Source organism: Phaenicophaeus curvirostris, chromosome 12 (assembly GCF_032191515.1).
Source record: "Phaenicophaeus curvirostris isolate KB17595 chromosome 12, BPBGC_Pcur_1.0, whole genome shotgun sequence".
Classification (NCBI taxonomy): Eukaryota; Metazoa; Chordata; class Aves; order Cuculiformes; family Cuculidae; genus Phaenicophaeus; species Phaenicophaeus curvirostris.
The window spans coordinates 8,648,825-8,672,766 of NC_091403.1; the positions used below are offsets into that span (position 1 = coordinate 8,648,825).

At 52.1% G+C, this 23,942-nt stretch overlaps 2 protein-coding genes across 3 annotated transcripts in view; one reads left to right on the forward strand and one right to left on the reverse strand.

Annotated features, from left to right (window-relative positions):
- The window catches only part of FANCI (FA complementation group I), a 185,327-nt gene that overhangs the window by 42,332 nt on the left and 119,053 nt on the right, over positions 1–23,942 (reverse strand). The gene's annotated exons all lie outside the window — the stretch shown is intronic.
- On the forward strand, positions 5,727–15,010 carry RHCG (Rh family C glycoprotein). Of its 2 annotated transcripts, XM_069866841.1 has the most exons (10): positions 5,727–6,117; positions 9,476–9,662; positions 10,140–10,290; positions 11,039–11,186; positions 11,553–11,719; positions 12,342–12,479; positions 12,832–12,968; positions 13,511–13,635; positions 13,988–14,061; positions 14,807–15,010. In XM_069866841.1, the coding sequence occupies exons 1-10, from the start codon at positions 5,907–5,909 to the stop codon at positions 14,870–14,872; spliced, it is 1,404 nt and encodes a 467-aa protein (XP_069722942.1). In that variant the 5' UTR covers positions 5,727–5,906; the 3' UTR covers positions 14,873–15,010. The 2 variants fall into 2 exon arrangements, with proteins under 2 accessions (XP_069722942.1, XP_069722943.1); XM_069866842.1 differs by lacking the exon at positions 13,511–13,635.

Below are 23,942 nucleotides of genomic sequence, written 5' to 3' on the forward strand. Positions count from 1 at the left end.
TCGACAGTCTGGACTCTCTCACCCTGTCCTCACAGCAGAGGTGTTCCAGCCTTCGGATCATCTTCGTGGCCTTCTCTGGACCCATTCTAAGGGTTCTGTATCCCTTCTTACGTTGGGGAAAAGAATATTTTGATTTAAGCCAAGTTTTTATCCAAGTAACTGTATTTTTTGAAAGTTAGACAAAATGTCCCTCTGATACCATGGGTTTTCTTATAACTAGGTTTTTTTTTCAAATAATGTTTTTCACCGTCACACTCTTTGTTCTTTTGGAGATGATAGTACCTCGTATTCGGTGTGATCGGTGCTGAACAGATGTGTCTTCTCTAATCACCTCTGTTTGTAGCTTTTCTGTGTCTCAAAAGCAAGGAGAGCTGGCTCCAAAGCTCCAAATTAGCAAGAGATTTGACTGTTGTGAAGTTCATGACAACTCCCTCATGTTGCCCAGGCCTGATTAAAGGATTCTTGCTTCCTAAAACTCCAAAGCAAATTTTAGAGAGTTTATTTGCTGACGTTTTTGGTACCACAGGCAGTCAGTCCGCAAACCGGTTCCTGTGCAGCCCCATCACCCAAGTATGGATGGATCACACCTGGGACACAGGGTGGAAGAAGCCCTGCAGATCAGAGAAGCCCAGACACCCACACCTCCCTTCTCTCCATAGCCTGAATGCCCCAGTCCAAACCAGTGTCACCAGCAACCAGTCGTATTTATAAAGCAACAAAGACAAGTGGGCAATAAACGACCCATTTGGCTTTATTGGGGACTGTGAACGCAAGCGGATTTAATGAGCTGGAACAAGGGGCTGATCCATTCGGGTGTGTAGGAGAAACCTGCCATCACAAACAAAGGAAGGACACCAGATTTCCCTGGCTGAATGGGTGGTGGGCAGCCTGTGGTCTTGGGAACGTGGGCTCCCTGAGGAGCTGTGGGTCCCTCTTCCTGGCTGGGGGTTGCTTTTGGCCCTGCAAGGCATCTCATGCTGCTTGTCAATAAATAACTCACCTGCACAAGCCCTGAAGAAGAGACAACCCAGTCATGCTTTCACTGCCATCACCCAGCTGTGGGTGACTGTCCCAGCAGCCACTGAGGACACTTAGCAGAGTGTGACCAAAACCTGCCTTATCACAGTCCACGGAGACCAGAAGCAAACTTGGGGCATGAGAGAGTTTCCAAGCAAAGCCTGGCAGCTCCCAGTGCAGGAATTGCTGCCGGCTGCTCAAGCCACTGCCCACTCCAACGTATTTGCTCTTGAAGCCCATTCAGTTCTTGGGAAAGCCAACAGAGATGCTGGCTGAGCCCTAGTGACCTGCATGTTTCCCAGCGTAACAGCTGCAGTTGCCCACACTTCTGCTTCTTGCTCTGCCCCGTGCTGGCACTGCTCACAGAGACATTCGCCCTCTCTGCTTGCTCCTCAAGGACACTGACTTCTCTCTCAGAGCCCTTGAGTTCTCTCTGGACAATCATTTACTTGCCAATAGAAGTGGTTTCATGGGAAGAACATGAGGGCACACGAAAAGTAATTTGTAAATTGGGCTCACATTTTGTTGGCACTTTGATCCAGATAGGGGGTTTTTTAACTTAAAAAAGTCTTGCTTTATTTTGAACTTTTCTCAACATTTCTCTCCAAGCGATATTTAATGGCGAGGGCTGAAAAAGGGCTGAGACCCAGACCTAAATGACCTCTCTGATCCCCACCATCTCATCACTCTGTCCCACCCCGGTGGGAAGTTTGTTTGCCATTTTGCTGAGCCAGCCAAAAAGGGGTTTATTGTGCATTGACTCAGATGCTTTGCTTTCAGGACACGTGCTCAAGGACCTGCACAAGCAACGAGTCCCATATGATGCTGGGCAATGCCCAGAGACTGACTTGGTGCTGCATAAAGGCTTCGGAGCCTCCACATATCATCATCATCATCCAGTGCCCTCTCCACCCTTCGTGCTTAAAGGTAGCGACTGCTTCTTCTTAGCTCGCTAATTCTGGAGAAGCAAGTCAAGCTGGACAAAGGTCTTTGTGGTGGCTCTCCAGGCAGCCATCTGAGAAGGAAAGGAGCTGCAGGAAGGGAAGGGAACAAGCTGAGGGGTTGGTTATGCTTCCTGGATATTAAAATCCTCAGAGATGGCTTTACCCTGGCTGTACCATGATGTGGGAGGTCACTGGTGTCTCCTGGGAAGGCAGCTTTCCCAGCTCTCTGTCTTAATGGAAAAGAATTTGATCTGCTTCTCTTCTGTTCACCAGAGAGCTAGGCAAGCTAGCGTGAGGTTTGGGGTAAATCTAGCCAGGAGCAAGGATTGCTGCCTGCTGCAATCTAGCCTGATGTTCCTCCCCAGTCACTCTTCTGTTTTCCACTGGAGAAGTTCTTGTATTGTCTGGTTTTACCCAGTTCTCCTCACTCCAGTGAATCCTTGGATCTGCCAGGAGGGAAAGGCAGGGGTAAGCAGGCTGGGATGTCAGGCCACTGCCTACAACACTGCAGATGGCGAGATGGTTCTTCCAGCTCTGCTCTCTCCTGGGTGCCTCCAAACCCCCAGGGTGCTCAGCTTTGTGATTACCTCTCAGAGCTGTCACAGGACTTTTACTCCAGCTTTGGCTGCGATAGGATCTGCCAAGATAGTTTGCAGTGACCCAAGAAGCTTCCATTCCCTCCTCTCCAGGGTGAAGCTGCCCCAAGGCCTCCAGGCAAGAGGGAGGGATTTCTGGGTACTTGAGACTTTGTTTTTACATCTCTCAATTATTTTTAGTGCTCATAAAAGTGAGAAACTGGGAGAGACCCAGCTGGGGCCAGTACTGTACAGCCCTCACCCAGAGACTTTGCAAGGCAACTGAGAGCTGACTGCTGCCAGCCTGGTCCCAATTCTCCAGAGCAGAAGGGCAAACAAATCTCTTCCCCCAGCATCATCCCAGTGATTTTCTGGGGAGACCTTGATGCTATTATGGGCTCTGGACGTGATGAACAAAATTCAATGGTGGAGTAGGCAGGTGTTCCAGCTCAAATTGTACTGGCTCACACTAGCGTGGAGTTTCCAAGTGGGCTTTTAAGTAGGTTGATATTTGTGACTGGGGCATGGTGAAATCTGCCACACAGGTCCTACCATGCAGTTAGATGCCTTGTAGGATGTACACAAAGGATTTGGTCTAACCCACTGCAGGAAGCTCTTTGCCTGCATTGCAGGCTCCTGTGCTGGCACTCCCCCATCGGCCTCTCCAGTGTTACCCACGTCCCGCAAAGAAGCCCGGAGAGAAGCTGGTCTTTTTATGGGCTCTCCCAGTGTGGGCAGCCCAGTGGAGCATGCAGGCTGCGATGGGACTGCAGCGGCAAAGTGCTGATCTGTAGGTCGATAAGGAGGGGCAGCAGAAGGCAGTGCAGCAAGGTGAGACTATCAGGCCAGTGGAAAAGCCATTAGCCTTTGTCCTCAGCCTCCAGAGGCAGGGGAGAAGGTCTGGGGACAGCGGGTGGGACACAGCTGCTGCTTCCCAGGCTGTGCAAGGGCTTTGCAAGCTGCTTTTCTGGGGATGCTGCCATTTCAGCAAGACCATGGATTAGCTCTGCAGTTTGTTTTCTTCTACCAAAGACTGATCACAGAGCATAATTGCTGATGGCCACACTACCAGGTCTCTGTGCCTATGTGTTGCCTTTCTCAAGGTGTCTAAGAGCTGCACTAGGACAGGGCTGAGGACTGGTCCTACCACGTAGCTGACAGGAGGACACACAACTATCAACAGTGCTTCTAGCAATTAGGGCTCAGGTATTGTTTAGGGATTTCAGTTTCTTTCTGCCTGGAGAGCCCTTCTTTCCTGCTGCATACAGCTGAGACTGCCCTGCAGAAATCATGTGTAATGGGAGACCTAAAACCAAAGTGGGTGGGCCCCGAGCAGCATTGCTCGAGGGGGTGCCTGTTCTTAGGATGACAAGGTTCCCTTGTCCCCACCAAGTGACCCCGGTCTAGCTAAAGCCAGCTAAATATCTGCTCATACAGAGTAGAGGGCTGGGTAGATGGGTTTCTCTTTTGCTCAGCTCCAGCATAGATGGGAGGGGAGCACAGCCAGTCTAGACTCTTGCAGAGGCAAGCAAATCGCTTGTTTGTGGCCCTGACCTCCCAGAGCTTGTCCAGAGCTATGGGAAGGAGCCTGCAACCCAATGCTGTCCCGTGGTCTGGCCTTCACTTTCTGTCGGAGTTCACTTGCAGCCTTTCTCCCAGCTGACTCTCTGTGGTGTGTTTTGAGTGCTAGCTGGTTCCTCTGCCACACAGAAGTGCTCCTGAGATGCATCTCCCTGGCTCGTCCCGAAGCTGCCTCTGCCTTGCTGCCTGTATGGGGCGCAAATGAGGTTGGAGAATGATTTTGTGTGGCCATCAGTCTCTTCAAGAGCATCTACAGCATTTTCATGCCATCTGTCATTTTGAGAAGAAAGCAAACAAGAAAAACTAATAAACTCAAATTATTGCCTAATCAACACAGAAATCGGTGCTGCTTGTTCAGCCTGCGGGCCACAATTAGATGCCATCAGCAAATCTGGGCAGCTTGCCTGGGATGCAGTCTTTCATCTTTTGAAGACTGACAGGCATCTCTGGGATCTGCAGAGAGAGGAAGGAGCTGGGATCCGCTTGGAGGACTCATACAGCTCTTTGGTGAAAGAGCACATGGTTCAAAACCATGGGGGGAAAAAGGTAGCATTGTGTTTAGGTTTATTGATTAAAAGAAGCTCCATACCAGAGGAGAGGACATCCGAGCTGCAGCTCTGAGGTCTCCAACCCCATCTCCAGCACCATCTCAGAGTACTCTCCTGGTTCATGCAGCCCCAGCCTGGCTTGACTTGATGGGAGGATGTGCTGCTCCAGGAATGTGACATGTGTCACTTCTACATCCTTATGAATGTATGACAGTCTTGGCAGAGTCATTGCATTGTCTGTGTTTGTGTGCAGGATATTGGCATTGGGTTTGAAGCATCTTCCTCTTGCTCCTGGGACTGCCCCACAGCAGGATCTGCACCCAGTGACTCAGGCTGCCTTGGCGGGGATGTGGGGAGGCTCTGCAACTCATCTTATTGTCACCAGAAGGGTGTGTAGCCCTTGGGCTCAGCCCCATTTGTTCTTGGTCAAAGAAAGCCAGCTGCTCTGGTTAGGGAGTAGGCAGCCCTGGGCAGACCCCTGCTGCAGCAAGGCTGTGTTCTCCCATCTCCCCACCCAAGACAGAAGCTTGTGGGAGGAAACAGACCCTGGTGACTATTCGGTGTTGCCCAAGAGCCTCTGGGAGTTGCCCTGCATGGGGTGGCAAGCCTGTCCCTGCTCACCTACCTGCTGGCCTGCACAGTGTGGTCGACTGCCCAGATGCACGCTGCAAACCGAGGAGCAGGACAGTCTCACGCGGAGGCAAAGGGCCCCCTGGCACTGCCATTGCACCCTGTGAGACACAAGGGACAACTGAGAGCTGGAGTGAGAGGCGCTCTGCCTTCCCCTTGGTGCCAGCTGGGGAAGGGTGCTTGCGGAGCCAGGGCACACAGTGCAGGGAGCACCCAGTGGAGGGAGGACACTCAGGGCAGCGAGGGTCAGGGTGATCCTGCAAGGGGAAGGGAAGAGGTGTGGGGCTGGGCAGAGCAGGGGGCAGGACGCCCACACTCCCCTCCCCACTCACACTGGGCTCCATGTCTACTTATCCCTGAGGAGGCAGGGCTCAGATGTGCTCCGAGATTCTTGGAGAGAAGGTGCCTATGAGACCTGGCACTCCTCCAGGGAGGAAGGAGGTCGAGAGGAGCAAGCCTGCCAAAGTTCCCGCACTCTGAAACGTGATCCTGCTGCAGGCACCTCCCTGGGCCCCACCTCACCCTCTCCAACATATATATGTCGCTGGCCTTGGCTGGGTGCGGGGTTTGCAGGTTCACACGGTCTGCTGGGACCCCAGAGATCCTTGTGGATGGAGAGGCCAAGGCACCAGGGAATGGCAAAGAATACGTACATGCGCTGGCGGCTCCCACTTGTCTGCCTCCTTTGGGAGGTGGCCATGATTGTCCTCTTTGGGGTCTTTGTGCGCTTCGACTCTGAAGCCGATGCGCACTGGGAGGAAGAGAAGCGAGAGAAGAACCTGACCAGTGACATAGAAAATGATTTCTACTTCCGATACCCATGTGAGTATTTGCGAAGTCTAGTCCTGGTGCTGGCTGGTCCCCATCCCATTCCATCCCATCCCAACCCACCACATCTCATCCTATGGCAGAGCCTGTCAGAGGCAACGTCTCCACTGACGGCTGGAAAGAGGGGCTTTTGCCTTGAGGCTAGTTTGGGGCACACCGGAGAGCAAGAGAAAAGCCTCATGGCCCTCAAGTGCTCTTGAGGTTTTGTCAGCAGGGTACCGTGACACCAGTGCATGACGTCTTTTCTCCAGGAATAGGGCTGACGTGTTTCTAGCACCCTGCAAATTTCAGCTTGCTGCCCCCTCCCCCAGCTCTGGATCAGAGCAAGCTTTTCTGTGCATACGGAGGAACGGCTGTCGAGATCCTGTGACATCTTCCTCCCCTTCCTACGTCCTCCCCCTCACTAGTAAATTACCCTTTCGCTACTGGCATTTCCATGCCGGAGTCCTCCTCACCTGCCAGGTTCCCAGGGCTCTTGGGTCACTGCATCATATTGACACGGGGATTATTCAAGTGGTTAAAGCCCTCCTGGCCAGGCAATGGATTTGGCCAGCTTTGATCTCCAGGGCTGGTCATCTTTGTGAGCCACTGGGAAACAGGCTGCTTCTGTAGGCAATTGTTTCCAAGGAAGCAACCGGCCTGAGTCATGCATCTATTTAGAACATTTCCATTAAAAACACCTGCTAAATCAAAAGAGCTATAGAAACCTGTAGTTGCTGAGGATTAGCTAGTTCAGAAAAGGATTTGCTTACAGAAACCTGCCACTCAGTCAGCACCCAAGTTAGTCGATGGCCGTGACTGCGCTGGGTTCTCCATCAAGATCTGCCCTTGGGATTAACCCACAGAGGTCAGCCTGAAGCAGCAGCAGTACCTGAGAGGTCTCCTTCTGTCACTGATGTGTTGGGAGGACATCAGGGATCCAGGAGCTTGTAGGAGCTAAGGTTGTGTCAGTTTTTCTGTCCTCATATCCCAGCCCTCTCTGCAGTGCCAAACATTCACTATGGCTGCATGGATTCACACAATTAAATGAACCTCAGAGCAACTGCTTAGCTCAGTTTAGCTTTGAATTACATTTCTGTTTCAGACCTGAGGAAGGGCTCATGTGCCTAAAAGCACAGCTGTTTTTTCTCCATGATCTAATCAGAAACATTCTGTCTCCGCAAAGATGGGCAAGCATGGCAAGATGGCCAAGCCCTGGCATTTTGATCCTTGTGTCCATTCAGTGCTGCTCAGAAGACAGTGGGATTGATGAATACCCAAGGATCATTTGTATTAATGTGTCTACAACCACTGCTGTCCATACGACTTGCTCACAATGGCAGTGGAATAGCAGTGACAAACTGAGAGGTCCTCCAAGCCCAGAAATTATTGAGAAGGCAGGCAGGAGGGAGCCGATGGGCAGTTGTGCCCGTGGCATCCATTGCCAGGTCTAATCAGTGTGACAATTCCTTCTTCTTTTGAATTGCATGTTGATATTCCCTAATTGGCCACTTCTCCGTTCTGTAGGGAAAAAGAATTAGACTGTTTGGCACAGGTAGCATTCCCAAAGCCCAAACACTTCCACTCTACAGTGATGGCATTGTCCTCCCACAAAGCAGGGTCACAAAGCCTTTAGGGCATGGCAGTACCTGGGCTGCCTCTGAGTAAAACCATCTTTATTCTTCCCCAGGGAAAACAAGATCAAGAGTTAGAAAAAGGGTTTAGGCTGGGTGCAGTTTGAAGAAAGACCTGCTTTTCCTCCTGAGTTTGTACAGGGCCTCTGTGTTTTCAGATGGTGCACAGTCCACAGCTTTAACTCTGACCTGTGTATTTCTGGTTTTAGGAATAACATAAGTGGGAATATATGATACAAATTGTAGCAGATAATTCTAGCTGTGTATTGTACTGCTTACTCTAGAGAAGAGAGGTGAGGACAATAAGTACAGCTGCAGACTGTGAGATTGTAGGGGAAAAACAGAGTTAGGAAGACTGGTTCTTAGAACTCACAGAGGAGTGTATTTGAAATGACCTTTGCTGAACAGCCCTACTGCAGGTCTTGTCTCCTTCATTTTTTTTTACAAGTGATGTCGTAGACATGGAGGGGGGGCATTTTTAAAAACAAGCGGATTATCCTGTCTCTGCTACATGACATTGCTAGAGCCTGTCCAAATGCTTGTCCCTATTGAAGTTGCAAGATCTTGTAAAGTAGAGAAGGACACAAGCCAAGGTTTCTGCAGAGTTACACCTCACGTGGATCCTCACCCAACCCTTAGAGGGAGCAGCAGATACAACCCCACTGTCCCTGCAGGAGTGGATCTGGGGTCGCTGGGTTTCAGCACAGGTTTGGGGTAGAACAGATTCTCATTTACTAAATTTCCTCTGCCCTGAGCTTATGCTTTCTCTGAGGTGCACAGTCATTGCTGGTTATAGTGGTTATAATGGTTTGTGTGTTGCAAAATGCAGAACTTCCTGGCATAGCTGTGTTGATGCTGTGTTTGCCTGTTCTGTCGTGTGGGTTTGCTGGTGGGAGTTTCCCAGAGGAAGAACCCAGGTTTCGGTCTCCTGCTCTTTTCATGTCCAGAGTGTCCTACAGTGTGAGAGTTTGCATGGTTCAGTTTATAAGTATGTAGGTTTCAGCTCACTTAATTCCAAAGCAATGCTTATCTGATAGAAACATGCGGCATTAAAAAGTACAGCAGGTTTACTGCTCTGAGAAGTTCTTTCAAGAGGCTCACACAGGTTAGGTTTCCCCCGGGGAAGGGCATCTGAGGGGCTTGAGTTAGCAGGCTTGAGTATTTGTGGGAAGAACTGGGTCTCTCTGGTTTAAGCACTCAAAATCTCACAAGGAGGGATCCTGGTCTCAAGGGTATTTTGCCACTGATTTTAATGGCAATTAAAAATGTATTTGTAAACTTCCGCTGTTCCTGAATTCTTCTTGCTCTGAGCCACCACCAGGACTCTGCACTGGATGGACCTACCCAAAATGACCATTCAACTGTTGTTAACAAAACTTCACTGTTCTTTTTACATGACATTTTCTGACATTTTAACAAAAGAGGGGGAAAAAAGAGAATCTGAATAGAAAAACGCTTTCCTTTGTACGCTCTGTTAGTCTGCGGTCTTCTCTCGCACACAGCTTTTAATAAATATTTTTGGCTTTCAAGACTGATCCTTTTAACCAAAAGCCAGTTTCCAGAAGCTGAGCTGTTTTCAGACTGAGAAATGAGGGGACGTGGGACAAACACACTTTTTCCCTTGAACTTTTTCCCTGCTGTCGCCACTGATGTAGTTAGTTTCCTTTTGCCACCAAATTCAAATAGAACTCAGGGCCCTGCTGTCCCCACAGAACTGATGGTCCCTTCCCTCTGCACAGCTTTTCAGGATGTCCATGTGATGATCTTTGTGGGCTTTGGCTTCCTCATGATGTTCCTTAAGCGTTATGGATTCGGAGCCGTGGGTTTCAATTTCCTCCTTGCTGCCTTTGGGATCCAGTGGGCTCTCCTGATGCAAGGCTGGTTCCACTCTTTCAAGAGCGGGAAGATCCTTATTGGAGTGGAGAAGTAAGGAGGAGATGGGCTCTGGGACACCACCTCTTGATTGGCTAGAGGAAGAGATGGGGTGGGAGCCAGGCAGCTGGCAGTGCTTGACCCTCGGTTATATGCAAACAAATCTCTAATATGTTGTCCTCCCTCCACATACCTTGACTTGCTTTCCACCTTTTAGCCCAAAGGTACCTGCATTATGGTGTACTGCTCGAAGGGAGATGCGAGATGAGTGTCGCCCCTTAGTTCTAAACAAAGCACAATGGGCACTAGTGCTGAGAACACATATGATCTCCATTATTTAAATAGTTTTTGGGAAAGCACCTTTCCTGGATGATTTGTCAGGGTGGGAGGAAGGTCAGTGGGAAATCCAGGGCTGTCTCTTAATCACCTATTCGTCTTCGGGGGTGGGATCTCTAGAGCTGGGAGTGGGTGAGAGTGAGTGAGAGAAGAGTGTTTCCTTATTAAACCACAATTTTCCTTTCCCTTTTCCAGCCTGATCAACGCTGATTTCTGCGTGGGCTCTGTGTGCATCGCCTTTGGGGCCATCCTGGGCAAAACCAGCCCCATACAGCTCCTCGTCATGACTTTGTTTCAAGTCACACTCTTTGCAGTAAATGAGTACATCCTCCTCAACCTGCTTCATGTAAGGCTTTTGGCAGCACCCACTTAGTTCTGCTCCTTCCTTTCCACATCTCTCCAAATTGTCCCTTTGCTATGGCTCCACCAAGCCACTGCCTTCGTAAGCATTTGAAATGCAAGAATTCAGGCAGAAAAGGTAAGCAGATTATGAAAAGAGGGTCAGCAGGTAGTACTTCCCTGAGAAGGGAAGTCTTCTGGGGGTTTTCACACAAGCCTGGCAGTTCTAGAACACTGGGTCCCTCTGCCATGGTTCCCAAGTTTTAGTACAAAGTAGCAGCCAATCTCTTCATGGCTGAGATTTCCCTCTCATCTCTTTTCCCTGCTGGAATATGGGTGTTGTAGAAAGAAATCAAAGGACAAAGAGGACAAGATGTCTGCTGGCAGAGGTAGAGTTCCTGCCCTCCAAGACAGGGCTTGGAGGGTTGGGAAGCAAATGAGTTTCCAGAAAAGTTGAGTGCACTTCGGAGCCAGCCTGCCTGTCACTGCAACCCACTTGCCACTGGGACAAGTCAGAAACTCCCCTCTGCCTCAATGCCCTCCAAGGGGGAGCTAAGAGGAATGCCACGGTTGTACGTGGGACCAAGCAAGAGAATACATAGTGCTAACAGAGCATTTTTGTCCCCCTCTTCCCATGACTGAATGCAGATTGGGTGGGTGAGTGGTCAAACAAGTTGGGCATGATGCAAAGCAGACCTCAGCTCCAAAACAAGTGGTGGTTGCAGAAGCAAACCTCTGTTTTCCCATGGCTACAGGTTAAGGATGCAGGTGGCTCCATGACCATTCACACCTTTGGAGCCTACTTTGGTCTCATGGTGACACGCATCTTGTACAGACCCAACTTGGAGCAGAGTAAGGACAAGCAGGGCTCTGTGTACCACTCAGATCTCTTCGCTATGATCGGTGAGTCAGCATCCACCTCAAGGGCACTGATAAATGCAGACCATTCATCTGCAGAGGGCTGGTCCCTGCTGTGTCTTTGGGAAAACCAAACTGAAACCAGATCTGGGGCTGAGAAGTTCTGTAACCTGGTCTTCCATCTCTCAGATGTGCTCAGCTCCCTTAATCAGTAGCTGAGCTGAGATGGTGTCTGGGAAGTCAAGGATGTGTTTCGTTTCTCTGCCAGCTGCTCCATTATGGGGGGTGTAGCTCTGGAGCGGTAGGACTACAGAATTTAAAATCCCTCTGTGCAGAAAGAGCTTCTTCAGAGGTTTTCTCAACCCTGTATTCTCTCTTTTCCCTTTCTCTTCTTTATCTCCATCCTATCAGGCACCCTGTATCTATGGATGTACTGGCCTAGTTTTAACTCAGCGATTTCTGAGCATGGGGATGCCCAGCACCGGGCTGCCATTAACACGTACTGCTCTTTGGCCGCTTGTGTCCTGTCCACAATGGCCTTTTCCAGCATGCTGCAGAAGAAAGGCAAACTTGACATGGTAAGCTGGGAGCAGAGAGCCCTGCGCTGCCCAGGGGACTTATAATGAAGTAGACTGAGGGATTGGCACTTGTCCTTTGCTGAACAGACGCTGGGTTTCAGGGTGTACGACCAGCATGCAGGCAGAAACCCAGAGGCTGTGTTGAATAAACAAGTGGGAAGTAAGTCCTGCAGTGCCCGAGGTGCAGGGTGGTGGCCTGCATGTGGTGGACCTAAGTCACAGCAGGGACTGGGCTTGCTCTGCAGAGCCTTGGCAGCGATCTCCAGCAAGCTGAGCAGGGCCTGCATGGCAGCTTGTGAGCAATCGGGGGGCTGACTTGTACGTGTAACGTGTGTGGGTGACACGTCTCTGTGACAGGAGAGCTTGTGTGACACATGGGTGAGACAATTTCCATCTCATCACAACTCCCCACCCAGATTTGTGGATGCAAAGAACGTGTGTGGTACAGGGAGTGGGAGTCTCTGTGCACCTGTGCTGCAGACAGAGGCTGCCTGTTCTGCTCTTGTTTTCCACCAACAAGCAGGAAAATGGGCCCTGATATTTCCTCTGGAAATATTTTTGAGCTGATTCTCCTGCTTTACCATTTGCACCACTCCCCAAGACATGATGGTTACTTCTACAGGTCCACATCCAGAACGCGACGCTGGCAGGTGGTGTAGCTGTGGGCACCAGTGCAGAGATGATGCTGACTCCATACGGCTCCCTCATTGTTGGGTTCATCTGTGGCATTGTGTCCACAGTGGGGTATGTCTACCTCACGGTGAGTGCTTCCCTAGAGGTCCACAGCCCTGGTCCTGCTAAGGAGACCAGAAATGGATTCACTTTCCTTTAAGGGTTCCTGCTTTTCACCATCCCTTATGTAGATGCACTTCTGACTCCATTCACTGACCCCAAAAGGTCAGGAAGGTTCAGTCTCCCAACCAGAAAGTCTTTGGAAGATATGTTATTATTTTATCTTGAGATTGGCTCACATCTTTGTCTACAAGCCTTTAGCTCTTTAATGAGACACAATATCATCCTTCCTTCCCTGCCTACCCCAGTCCTCCATGGAAGGACTAATCACCACTATTCCTTCCATGTCCTTGATCTCTTTCTACCTCCCTTCCCTCCAGCCTTTTTTGGAGTCCAGGTTGCACATCCAGGACACATGTGGCATCCACAACCTCCACGCCATGCCGGGCCTTATTGGGGGTATTGTGGGAGCCATCACTGCAGCTGCAGCCACGGAGGATGTGTATGGAAAGGAAGGGTAAGACCGCTTGTTAATCTTCACTGAAAATAGATTTTTGCCTGGGTGTCCTTGCGCTGGGAGCAAGAAGGAATTAACAGTCCTTGCTAATTGTCCAGAATTGCCTCTTTTCCCCTCAAAACCGTGTCATGCACCAACTGTGTTGGGCTTACTGAAGTGTAAAAGACTGACTTCTTGCAACTGACTTCTGCTGTCCTCAAAAAATGAGCCATAACCCCGCTCCCTGGCGTTATTCTGTGGCATGGTGGGTGGGTAAGTGCTCCTCCCTCCATCCCTTCACGGTTTGGAGGGTCAGTAAGTTTAAAGGTCTGAAATACAAAATAAATGTTTATATTTTGGGCTCATCCTAGGTAGGGCTTTGCCGGAGGCCAGAGATGAAGGAAGTGAGCAGTGTTTTGTGTCGTTACAACACTCTCCCAGTCCCTTGCAGAAGAGGGATGGGGCTAGGGAGGAGCACTTGAAGAAATATAGCAACACCGCTCCTCCAGAGCTGGGGAAGATCACCTGCCAGGAGCAATTCTCACCATTTCTGACCTTGGCAGGTTCATCAAGGCATTTGACTTCACCGGCATGTACCAGACACGGACACCCAGTGTCCAAGGAGGGTTCCAGGCAGCCGGCATCGTAGTGTCTCTGCTGATGGCTCTTGCTGGGGGGGCCCTTGTGGGTAAGCAGGAGGGGAGCACAGATAAGGGAGGCTTGAGTCCAGCCTGTGGCTGAAATGGAAGCATCCATATGCTTCTTCCTGTGGCTGGATGCGACCTTCCTACCTGCACTGTGAAGGCTGCAGCCCCTGGCTTGCTCACATCTGGATGCCCTCCAGATGGGACCACCAGGGGAAACCAGGCAGCCACGGGGGGAGCAAGATCATATGGGGTTGGGAAAAAAGGTGGGATGGGCACAGAGTGCCCTGACAGGGCTGTGTTTGCCCTCTTTGCTGCCGGGACTGGTGGATTCCATCCTTCCACACCCTGCCTGCATCCCACATGGCACCATGACCCCTGCCTCCCTGCTTCCAGGGGCCATCCTGAAGCTGCCGGTGTGGGGTGACGCTGCTGCTGAGAACTGCTTCGAGGACGCCGTTTACTGGGAGGTAAATGCCGTTTACTGGGAGGTGAGGATGCCATTGACTGGGAGATGAGGCTGCTGTTTACTGGGAGGTGAGGATGCTGTTGACTGGGAGGTGAAGCTGCCGTTTACTGGGAGGTGAGGATGCCATTCACTAGGAGGTGATGCTGTTTACTGGGAGGTGAGGATGCCATTGACTGGGAGATGAGGATGCTGTTGACTGGGAGGTGAGGCTGCCGTTTACTGGGAGGTGAGGATGCCATTGACTAGGAGGTGATGCCATTTACTGGGAGGTGAGGATGCCGTTTACTGGGATGTGAGGATGCCATTGACTGGGAGATGAGGATGTCGTTTACTGGGAGGTGAGGCTGCCGTTTACTGGGAGGTGAGGATGCTGTTGACTGGGAGGTGAGGCTGCCGTTTACTGGGAGGTGAGGATGCTGTTGACTGGGATGTGAGGATGCCATTGACTGGGAGATGAGGATGTCGTTTACTGGGAGGTGAGGCTGCCGTTTACTGGGAGGTGAGGATGCTGTTGACTGGGAGGTGAGGCTGCCGTTTACTGGGAGGTGAGGATGCTGTTGACTGGGAGATTAGGCTGCTGTTTACTGGGAGGTGAGGATGCTGTTGACTGGGAGATGAGGCTGCTGTTTACTGGGAGGTGATGCCGTTTACTGGGAGATGCTGCCGGGGCGCTGTCGGGGTTCGGGGGCGGCACGAGGTGGCGCTGTGACCCCGCGGCGCTGACGGGGGCTCTGCCAACGCTGCAGGTGCCCGAGGACGAGGAGAGCGACGCGTACCACATGCACAACCCCGACAAAGCCAGCTCGCCCTGAGCCCAGGGGCTGCCACCTCCTGCCCCGCTGCAGCCCCTCGGGGGCCAAGATTCGCTGTCTCGCCCAGCTCGGCCCGTCTCTCCCGCTTTTTTGTAACGAGCTGTTGTGAATAAAATAAAAATATTGTTCTTCGTACAAGGGCACGGAGCGATAGGACAAGGGGGAACGGTTTGCACTTGGAAGGGGGAAGATTTAGTTTAGACATTAGGAAGAAATTCCTCGCGATGAGAGCGGTGAGGCACTGGCACAGGTTTTCCAGGGAAGCTGTGGCTGCCCCATCCCTGGAGATGTTCAGGATCTGGTTGGATGGGGTTTGAGCAGCCCAGTCCCTCCCCATGGCTGGGGGATTGGAACCAGTTAATCTTTAAGGTCCCTTCCGACCCAAAGCATTCTGTGACTCTTTCCAGCCCTGTGTAAGCGGTGGAGCAGGGTGGGATGTCACCCAGACCCCATCTCTTCCACTGCTGCTCAGGGCAGCTGCTGCAAGAGCTCTGGGGCAGTCCTGGATCTCTGGGGCCAAAGTGGGTGCACAAGAGATGGCAAAGCAGGCATAGCACAGGCTGTGGAGACGGTTGCTTTAGGACCTGGTGTCTGAAAATACAGCAGCTGGCAGCATCAGCCAGACCTTCCACGGCTGGAGCTGTGCCTGTGTGGGATGCATGGGCCAGGCTGGTGCTTTTTGGGTGGGGATGCTGGGGTGCAGCAGCTGTCCCTGCACTTGTGCAACTCGTAAGGGCCAGTCGTGAGCCTTGAGTCTGTCTACACTTCTACATGCCTCAGCTATCACCCCCTCAACTGCTCTACTGAGACCTCCATGAGCTCCGTGGGAGCCTTGTTTGCACATTCTTCTTCTCTGGTTTCAGCCATTTCTTCCAGTGTCATGAGACTACTCCTTCCAATGAGCAGTGCTAGCCTGACGGGAAGCGCCCAAAGCCAGAGCACAGCCCCTGGCTCTTCACCAGATCATCAGGCTTCAGCCAGAGTTGGAGGAGACAGGAGTGAAAATCAGGCCTAAAACCTGCATGTTCTCTAGGATGATATAATGTGAGGAGCAGGAGAGGAAAAGCGCAGTGGGGAAGGAGGTAGGAGGGCTGATAGGTCTCTTCACCACATCTAGCTGTAGTTCTCGCACCTGAGGGGGGATTCAAAAGTAGCAATTCACATCCCCTTGGGATATGACACCCTCATTTTCCATGTTGGGTAAAGACAAAAACCCTTTACAACATGTTTCTGGAATTTGTCAGAGGCTGCCAGCAGCAGCATGTTAATTAAATGTCGGTAAAGATGGAAGCAAGAGGCTCTGCTCTAATTGGACACTTTGCTTGGTGGAGCTGAAAAACATTATGACAGAGGAGGAGGTGCCGAAACACTCTGTTCTCCCGCTGTGGTGTGGAGACGGGGACAGCCAGGTGCAGGCGATGCTCTCTTCTGAACCAGTGTTGCCTCTGTTTGGCCTGAGACAACCTCACAATTGTAAAAAGAAGAGTAATAAAATAAGAAAAGGCCTAAAATCCTCCATAGGCAAGGTCTCAAGAACAGCAGCAGTGTGGGATGCAGGAAAAGGGCTTGTTGGCTAAGGGGAAATTTAGGAATACCATACCTGGGCTATCAGGAGCTAGTCCTCCTGTCAGAAGATAGTGGACTGTATATTCTTTTATGATGGCAATGGAGATGTCTGACGGGGGTTAGAAATGATCCCTGCGGAGGCTGAGTGTACATTGAATCATAGAATCATAGAATCATAGAATCATAGAATCATAGAATCATAGAATCATAGAATCATAGAATCATAGAATCATAGAACAACCAGGTTGGAAGAGACCCACTGGATCATCGAGTCCAACCATTCCTATCAAACACTAAACCATGCCCCTTAGCACCTTGTTCACCCGTGCCTTAAACACCTCCAGGGAAGGTGAATCAACCATTGAGCTGTACCCTTTCCCCAGGACAGGGCAATTCCTGATTTCCCTGTGCTGGGATCTGCTGAAGGAAGGAGATCTCCCACCCTCTGCACTTGGGAAAGAATGTAACAGCCATTTTCTGTTCACAGATACATCCACAGAGCCCATCCCAAACCGTCATGGGGACATTTACTGCCAGTCGCTGTAGACAATCTCATTTCAAAAGTGGAGTCCTAAACATTGTACCCCAAGTCTTCAGTACCTCCTGAAAGCAGAAGCAGACCTCTTGGGCATTTCCTACTGCCTCAATGGACCACTGCCCTTCTGTCCCGCCCCATTTTAGCTCTTGGCCCCATCCCAGACAAGCCACCACCCAGCCATGCCAGCCCCTGGGGAGGAAGAATCCCACCATGGGGATACTGTGTCCAGCCCCTGTGGCCTCTGTCCTCCAAGCAGCTTGCAAAGGGCTGTGGCAATCAGTGACCGCAAAGATTGAGCCACCTTCTTGCTTTAGCGAGATGGCCAGCCTGCATCTTTGATGGGGCAGGTCTGTGAGCGCGGGGACATGGTCATACCCTGTGTTCACATGCCAGCAGAAGGAGCCCCAACCCCACTCCCTGTCCCTCCAGACTCTGCCTCCTCCTCGTGGGAAGACACCTAAATTGCTCGGGCTGCTGGGCAGCGAAGCGTTTTATTGCCTGTGCTCTTGCAGGGCTCAGTCTGGTCTCAGTACCTAAATCACTCGCCGGGGCTGGCCTTGCAGTTTTAATTCCCTGGCAAACAATGCCGGGGTCGGGCTGGCGCGTTTGAAGTGCGGTTGTGGCCCCAGTGGTGGACAGAGGGCTTCTCAACGGGGGAGCACGGAGAGCAGAGGATTGGGCTGCTCTGGCAGGCGGGAGAACGTGTGAGAAAGGGGCTGTTGATACCCGTGGGGATTAGGTGATACAAATTGGCTGGGAAGCACCGGAGGCATTGACCAAAGTTGTCCTGGGACAGGTTCCCATGGGGGGGCTGGCTGAAACAACCCGCCTTCAAGGAGGCTGGAAGGCCCAGCTTGGCTGCTAATCCCCTGGGATCTATGGGGCACAGAGCAGAAAAGAGGTTAAAGAAAACAACAAGGCAAGTCTCATGTAAAGGTGGTGGTTTTCCCCAAGGGGATGATGTTAGAGAGAGCGGGAAGGGGGTGGGGGGAAAACCAGCATCGTTTAATCCTGCTTTTAATAGGCAGGTGGTGGGCTTTGCTTGCATTCCCGCTCCTGTGAGCTGCAGCAGAGATTTCGGCGAAAGCCTGTGCTCACCTCTGCTGCCCCCCACTCCTGGTGGGGTCCCCCATGCCTCTGCAGAGGGTCCCCATCCACAGCCCTGCCCAGGAGAAGGGGGATTGTGTGTTTACATCTGTGCCCATGTGTGCACGGGTGCAGGTACCCGGGTGCAAACCCCAGATTGAAGGCTGAAATGGGATCGTTGCATGCCCAAGGTGTAGATCTGCTGGCAGCGTCCCCATGCGCACAAAGCCCTGTGTCCCCACACACATGCCTTCAGCCTCCTTGACCACGTGCAACCAGCACGCTGAAAACCACTTCGTCCACGTTGCCAGTGGTGCCAGCCTGCTGGCCCCTGCGCCACTGTCCGTGTCCATCTCCCTTTGTCGTGCACGTCCCCCTACCTTTGCGCTGGTGCCAGCGTGTTCATATCGGACTCGGCATGTCCAGCCTGCGCGAGCTCCGCTCCAGCCCCTTCTGAAGGAGCGCTGTAAATTGTAATCAGATTAGGGCAGCCGGTCGCTTAGGGCCCTTGAAAAGGGCATACGTCCCCTCATCAGTACCTAGCATTGAGTCGCACAAAGGGTCTAAGTAACTCGGCAGGGGTCGGGCCCTCTGGAGCGCAGGGGAGGGGGCTCGCCTTTCTTTTCTCTCTGTCCCTTGTAATTATGTCAATTTGCTAGCCAAATTGTTTGCTTGAGTGGACAGTGGGGGCTTGCCCCCCTTCCCGCCTCCCTCCCACCCCTAACCCCATTCATGTGCTAATGTGGGAAGGAGCATGGCCTCCTGACTTCTGGAGGTGGCCCTTGAGGAGCAGAGAACTGGGGTACACGGGCTGGGAGCCCCCTGTTTGTGTGCCCATGGAAGCCTTGGCCTTGCAGCCAAGACGAACGGGGCACTCTTGTTTGCGTTAGCCCATGGTGGGGTGTGCGATGCCGAGCCAACCCTGGCCAGCATCGGCTTTCCCCAGCCATCCATCACCTGTACCATCTCCCTACTTGGGCCACCACATCCCCAGGGTGACGAGCCGTGCCCTGCCGCACAGCGACTTTCTCGGCACACCTCCCCACCCGCACACCTCCCGGCATTTGCATATATTCTGCCTGCAAATCCTTGTCAAGGGGAGCCTCTTTATTGCCTGTATAGATCACAGGGTGTTAGTTAAGGGGCTTCTTTGTATGGCCTCAGACAGCTGGGGTCATCAAAAGTCCTGCGGTGGGAAGGAGAGACAGGAGGAGGGGGGAAGCCCTGACAATACGGACTGAAGGATTAAAGGAGCATATAAAGTTCCTATTGAGTGAGACAAGAGGCTGTTCACTCCCAAGATTGACAGCAACCAGGAGGCGATTCCCAACACAATGTCCAATTAATTCTCTACCCTCTTCGCTGCCGTCTCCTCCCTCCCTCCTCTCTTGGGCTGGGGCATGAGCAATTAATTATTAATTATTAATGAGTAATTAATTATTCCTGACTAAGAGGAGCCTGCCGAGATGCAGGCCAGTCCCCAGGTCTGCTGGGCATCCATCCCCCTCCAACAAGCTACCATCAGCTTAGGCCACTTTGGGATACTTTTCCTTTCCATCAGAGGCACAGCTGTTCCACCAACGGTCCATCTCCACAGCAGGTCCTGCACAATAACCATGGTTAGTGCTGAGCCCAGAAGAGGCAGATATGGGACTAAAGCCAGGCTGGCAGTGGTATGCACCAGGGCAAAGCAGCAGCAGCAAGAGAGCTAGGGAGCAGGGCAAGGTGCCTGAGCAAGGTGCATGGCCACACAGAGCACTTGAGGAGAGGCAGAGCAGCATGTGCCAGGCCTGGGAATCAGATCTTACCCATGAGTACAGCGGCAATGGGTAAAGCAGCAACATCTACCCTGGTTTTGTAGGGAGAAATGGGCTCCTGCTTGTAATGGCGCATTGCCGCTGTCCTCTGGGCTGACCACTCAGCAGGGTGTGTAGGAGATATTTGTGAGCGTGCCCCTACCTCTCCTGCTAAATGCAACTCTTTGATGTACCCTCATCTGCAGGAGCAGAATCTGGGCGACCACATGAAATGCCTGCAAACCACTGAGTAGGAATTGTTTGATTTGTCTGGTCTGGTTTTGCCCTTGCAAACATCTTGGCCCGTAGGAAGGGAAAACAACTTTCTCCGAGCTGGCCACCTTTTTTTGGAACTCGCCGCAGTGCTGAGACTCCCAGGCATGGGTGGCAAATGTTCTTCCACAGCAACAAACATCTCCAGATCACCCAGTTTGAGAGAAAAAGCCATGCAACCAGGAGGGCCCATTTCTCACTGCAAGGGACACTTTGGACAGCCCATCGCTCCGTTCCCACCACTCAGCACTGACCCAGTAAGCTCCACTGCCCCTGCCCATAGCACAGAGGATGCCTCCAGCCTGTGCTGGCACGGGGTGAGGGACCAGCGCTGCCTGCCCCATGCACCCCACGAGCAGGAGATGCCCTGGGGATGCCGGCACGGGGCTGCCGGTTGCTCGGTGTCTCCCGCCCGCTCCCTCCCGCCGCACACGCTCCCAGTGAAGTTGTTTGAAAGTCTTCCGGCAGTTTTCGTGGCCAGGAGTAACAGATTAGCCATGATCTGATCAGCCCAGTATCTAAGCTGTATTCTCCCCGCTGACAAGTATTTGAAAGAGGGGAGGGGCCACTTTCAGCCCAACGATGAATCTTTCACCGACAAGAAAAGACCCTTTTTTCTCCCGCCAGCCACAGGCTGCTCTGGGCCCTGTTGCTAAGCGAGACCCGGGGCTGCTGCTTGCACGCGGCCAGCTCCGGCGGAGCCCTCGGGTTAGCAGGATCAGGAGATTCACACCAGACATCTTGTTTTTGAGGAGGGGTATTTCTTTTCTCACCCGCCTTTGACTGGCAGATAACAGCTCGCAGGCGAGGCCCCGGGATGCCCCTGCAGAGGCAGCTCACCCTGGGAGGAAAGGGAAGATGCAAAAGCCTTTAGAGGGGGGGTTGGGGTGTCAGGGTCAAGGGCTCAGCCCTACATGTCTGGGGTTTGATGCCACGCACAGGGGTGTCCCCTGCCAGGCTGCAGAATGGCAGCCCCCCCATAGCCACAACCCCCTTGTCCTAGTGGACTGGGCACAGCAGGACCCTGGGGACATGGGCTTGGAGGATGTTCGGCACTGGTAGCTAAAGAAAAGACTGGCAGGGCTTCATGTAGGGGTGGGTCTGGGATTGGGCTTGCAGGGGGACACGTAGCAGAGGAAAGGGGTGGTTGGTCTCCAGGCTTGGGCCAGCTTTTTGCTCCCTGCACCCTCACAGTGCTGCCGAGCACCCTCTCCCCTCGTCAGCCCCAGCCAGAGCCAACCGCCGAGCGAGAAAGAAGAGGAATCACTAAAACAAAGGCTTTCCAGGCTATTTCTGGAGCTGCCAGCATGAGGTGCCCTCACCTAAGACTTGGTGCTCACGTCTCCCTTCTCTCCTGCAAGGCAGCGGTGCAGGGAGGGCTGCAGGCTGCCAGGGCTGGCACCTTCCCAGAGCCCTGCCTGCCCTCCCTTGCAGCCAGGGTGCTGGGGGGAGGAATGAGGCTTTCCTTTCACGTGCCCCTCCAGTGAACCTCTAGCGCGGCTGCCAAGCCTCCCTCGCTGGCCCCAAGTGAAGGCACCGCTGGGTATTACTGATACACGGCAGCTCAGGCTCTTTGTGCTCAGCCCTGTTGTAGGAAACCCTCCCTCTTCACGGCTGGAGGAAGCCTGGAGAAACCCCCTTGTCCCTACCTCTACCTTGGAAGACTTAGAATCATAGACTCATAGAATAACCAGGTTGGAAGAGACCCACCGGATCATCGAGTCCAACCATTCCTATCAAACACTAAACCATGCCCCTTAGCACCTCGTCCACCTGTGCCTTAAACACCTTTATTAACTGAAGGCTCCTGAGAGCCCTTGATCTCAAGACAGGCGGACGTGACCAGAGCCCATCGCACTAACTATGAGCTGTGGATGAGACCAGCCCTTTCCCTTTCTGCAGGAAGGGGAAAACACTCCAGCACAGGCACCACAAGCTGCTCACTCCCACAGCCGTGTCCTGTGCCCAGCTGGTGCAAAAAGCCCCAGGGGAAGATGCCAGAGGGGCTGCAAGAGTTACTGCTGCTTTGAGCAGCACAAAAATGAAAGGAACACCAGCCTTTGGGCTAGAAACACAAAAGGCCAGACCCGTGACTGAGATACAGCACCTTTCTGCAGCTTTAGCAGCACAAAGTAGCTGAAAAACTGGCCTCTCTGGTAAGCTGAGCTCTTCTCTGGTTTGAGAGGAGCCCTCAGTTTCCGAAGGGGTAGTGCCAGTGCCAATGTCGTGGCCATGTCCAGTGCAATGGGTTGGGATTTCCGGTGCTCTGAGGTTGTCCTAAGTTGCATCAGAGGCCTGATGACTTTCTCCAGTCTTCCTGGGAATAGAGATACCAGTATTTGGCACTCTGGGGGAAGGTGATGTTACAGTGCAGGTGCTCTACCAGTTTGTGCTTGCTGTGGGTAGCGGTGGCTGCACAGGCTGCTTGCCGTGCCTGGCAGCAGGCACCTACCCCAAATAAATCTCTTCCAGCCAGCAGCTTCTCAGGGTCATGTTCAAGTCTCTCTAGGCCTGAGACAACAAAGCGCAGGTGATCTCTGAGCCACCTCTCGCGGTCCCACTCACCCATCAAACTCTGTCACCCAGATCTCCTGCCTTGCTCTGCAGCCAGGAATCATCTGTGCAAAGGAGCATTGGGAGAGTTGAGGGGCAGGAAGACACCCTTCATCCTCTCCTGGGGAAGCTGAAGGACTTCTGATGCACATCTTGAATCCTCCTGGCCCAATGCTTGGTTAAACCTTCAAATGGCCTCTGTTCCCCTTGGATAAACTGCATTCACTTTATCTTCTGTGATATGATGACCCAATGCTCACACCATGGACATGAAGACCCGTGTTTGACTGTCCCCAGCCTTCACATCATCACAGCAATGACCAGGTTTCTAGGAGCTCTATGTACTACAAACAACAAGTCTCCAGCATCAAAACAAATTTCTTTTGACTTTATTCCTTTTGCCTTGGTTGTTTCTCCTTGGCTTGTGCTTGGCAAGTGCTGGAAGGTGGTTTGTGGGTGAAAGCAGCAGCTCCCTATTCAATTCACTTTCCTCTGGGGAATCCTGAACCACTAAAACCAACTTACTCTTCAACTCTGGGTAGTCTCTACGTTGAAATGCTCTATAAAACCCTCCTCCGGGAAGGATGTGGTCTGAAGAGAGAGACCTGACTGTCCTCCCAATGGTCTGATCATCTGTGGAAGAGCAGAGGGGTCTTTCCCAGCCAGGAGCTGGGCGGCACCACATCTTCTTGAGGAAGAAAGGAAAATTTGCCTTCAAGGACAAGTCAGTAAAACCTGATCTGAGAATTAACGTCCCAGTGCTGAAATAAACCATTGTGCAGCAAAGAATAGTACACAATGTAAGCACTCAGGAAAGAAGAAAATAATTTTATCCTGATTTCTAGTGTCTTCCTGACTTGTGAGCACCCTCCCATGCTCACACATGTCAGCAGAACACAGCAAAGATATATTTATATGAAAAACTGGCTGTCTCCACAGCTATCTAGAGCATTTCTTTCTGTGTCCTTAGCTTCGTCCTATGGCTGTGGGTTTGGTTTGGTTCGGATTGGTTCCAGGACCTTGAACATCCCTCTGCAAAAGGATGGTATCAGCAGTCTGTGTCCAAAGGGGTCCAAAATAAAGAGCCGTCGTGTAATCAAACTAGTAGCTTGGATAGGCTGGGGGGCACATGGGGAGCCTCAAGCACTGTAGCATCCTTTTCTGGGGCGCTGCCAGTGGGGAAGAGGGTCCCCCCACAGGCCTCTCTGCAGACGAGGGCCCCCGCTCAGAAAGAAGTGGCGGCACATCAGTATGCAGA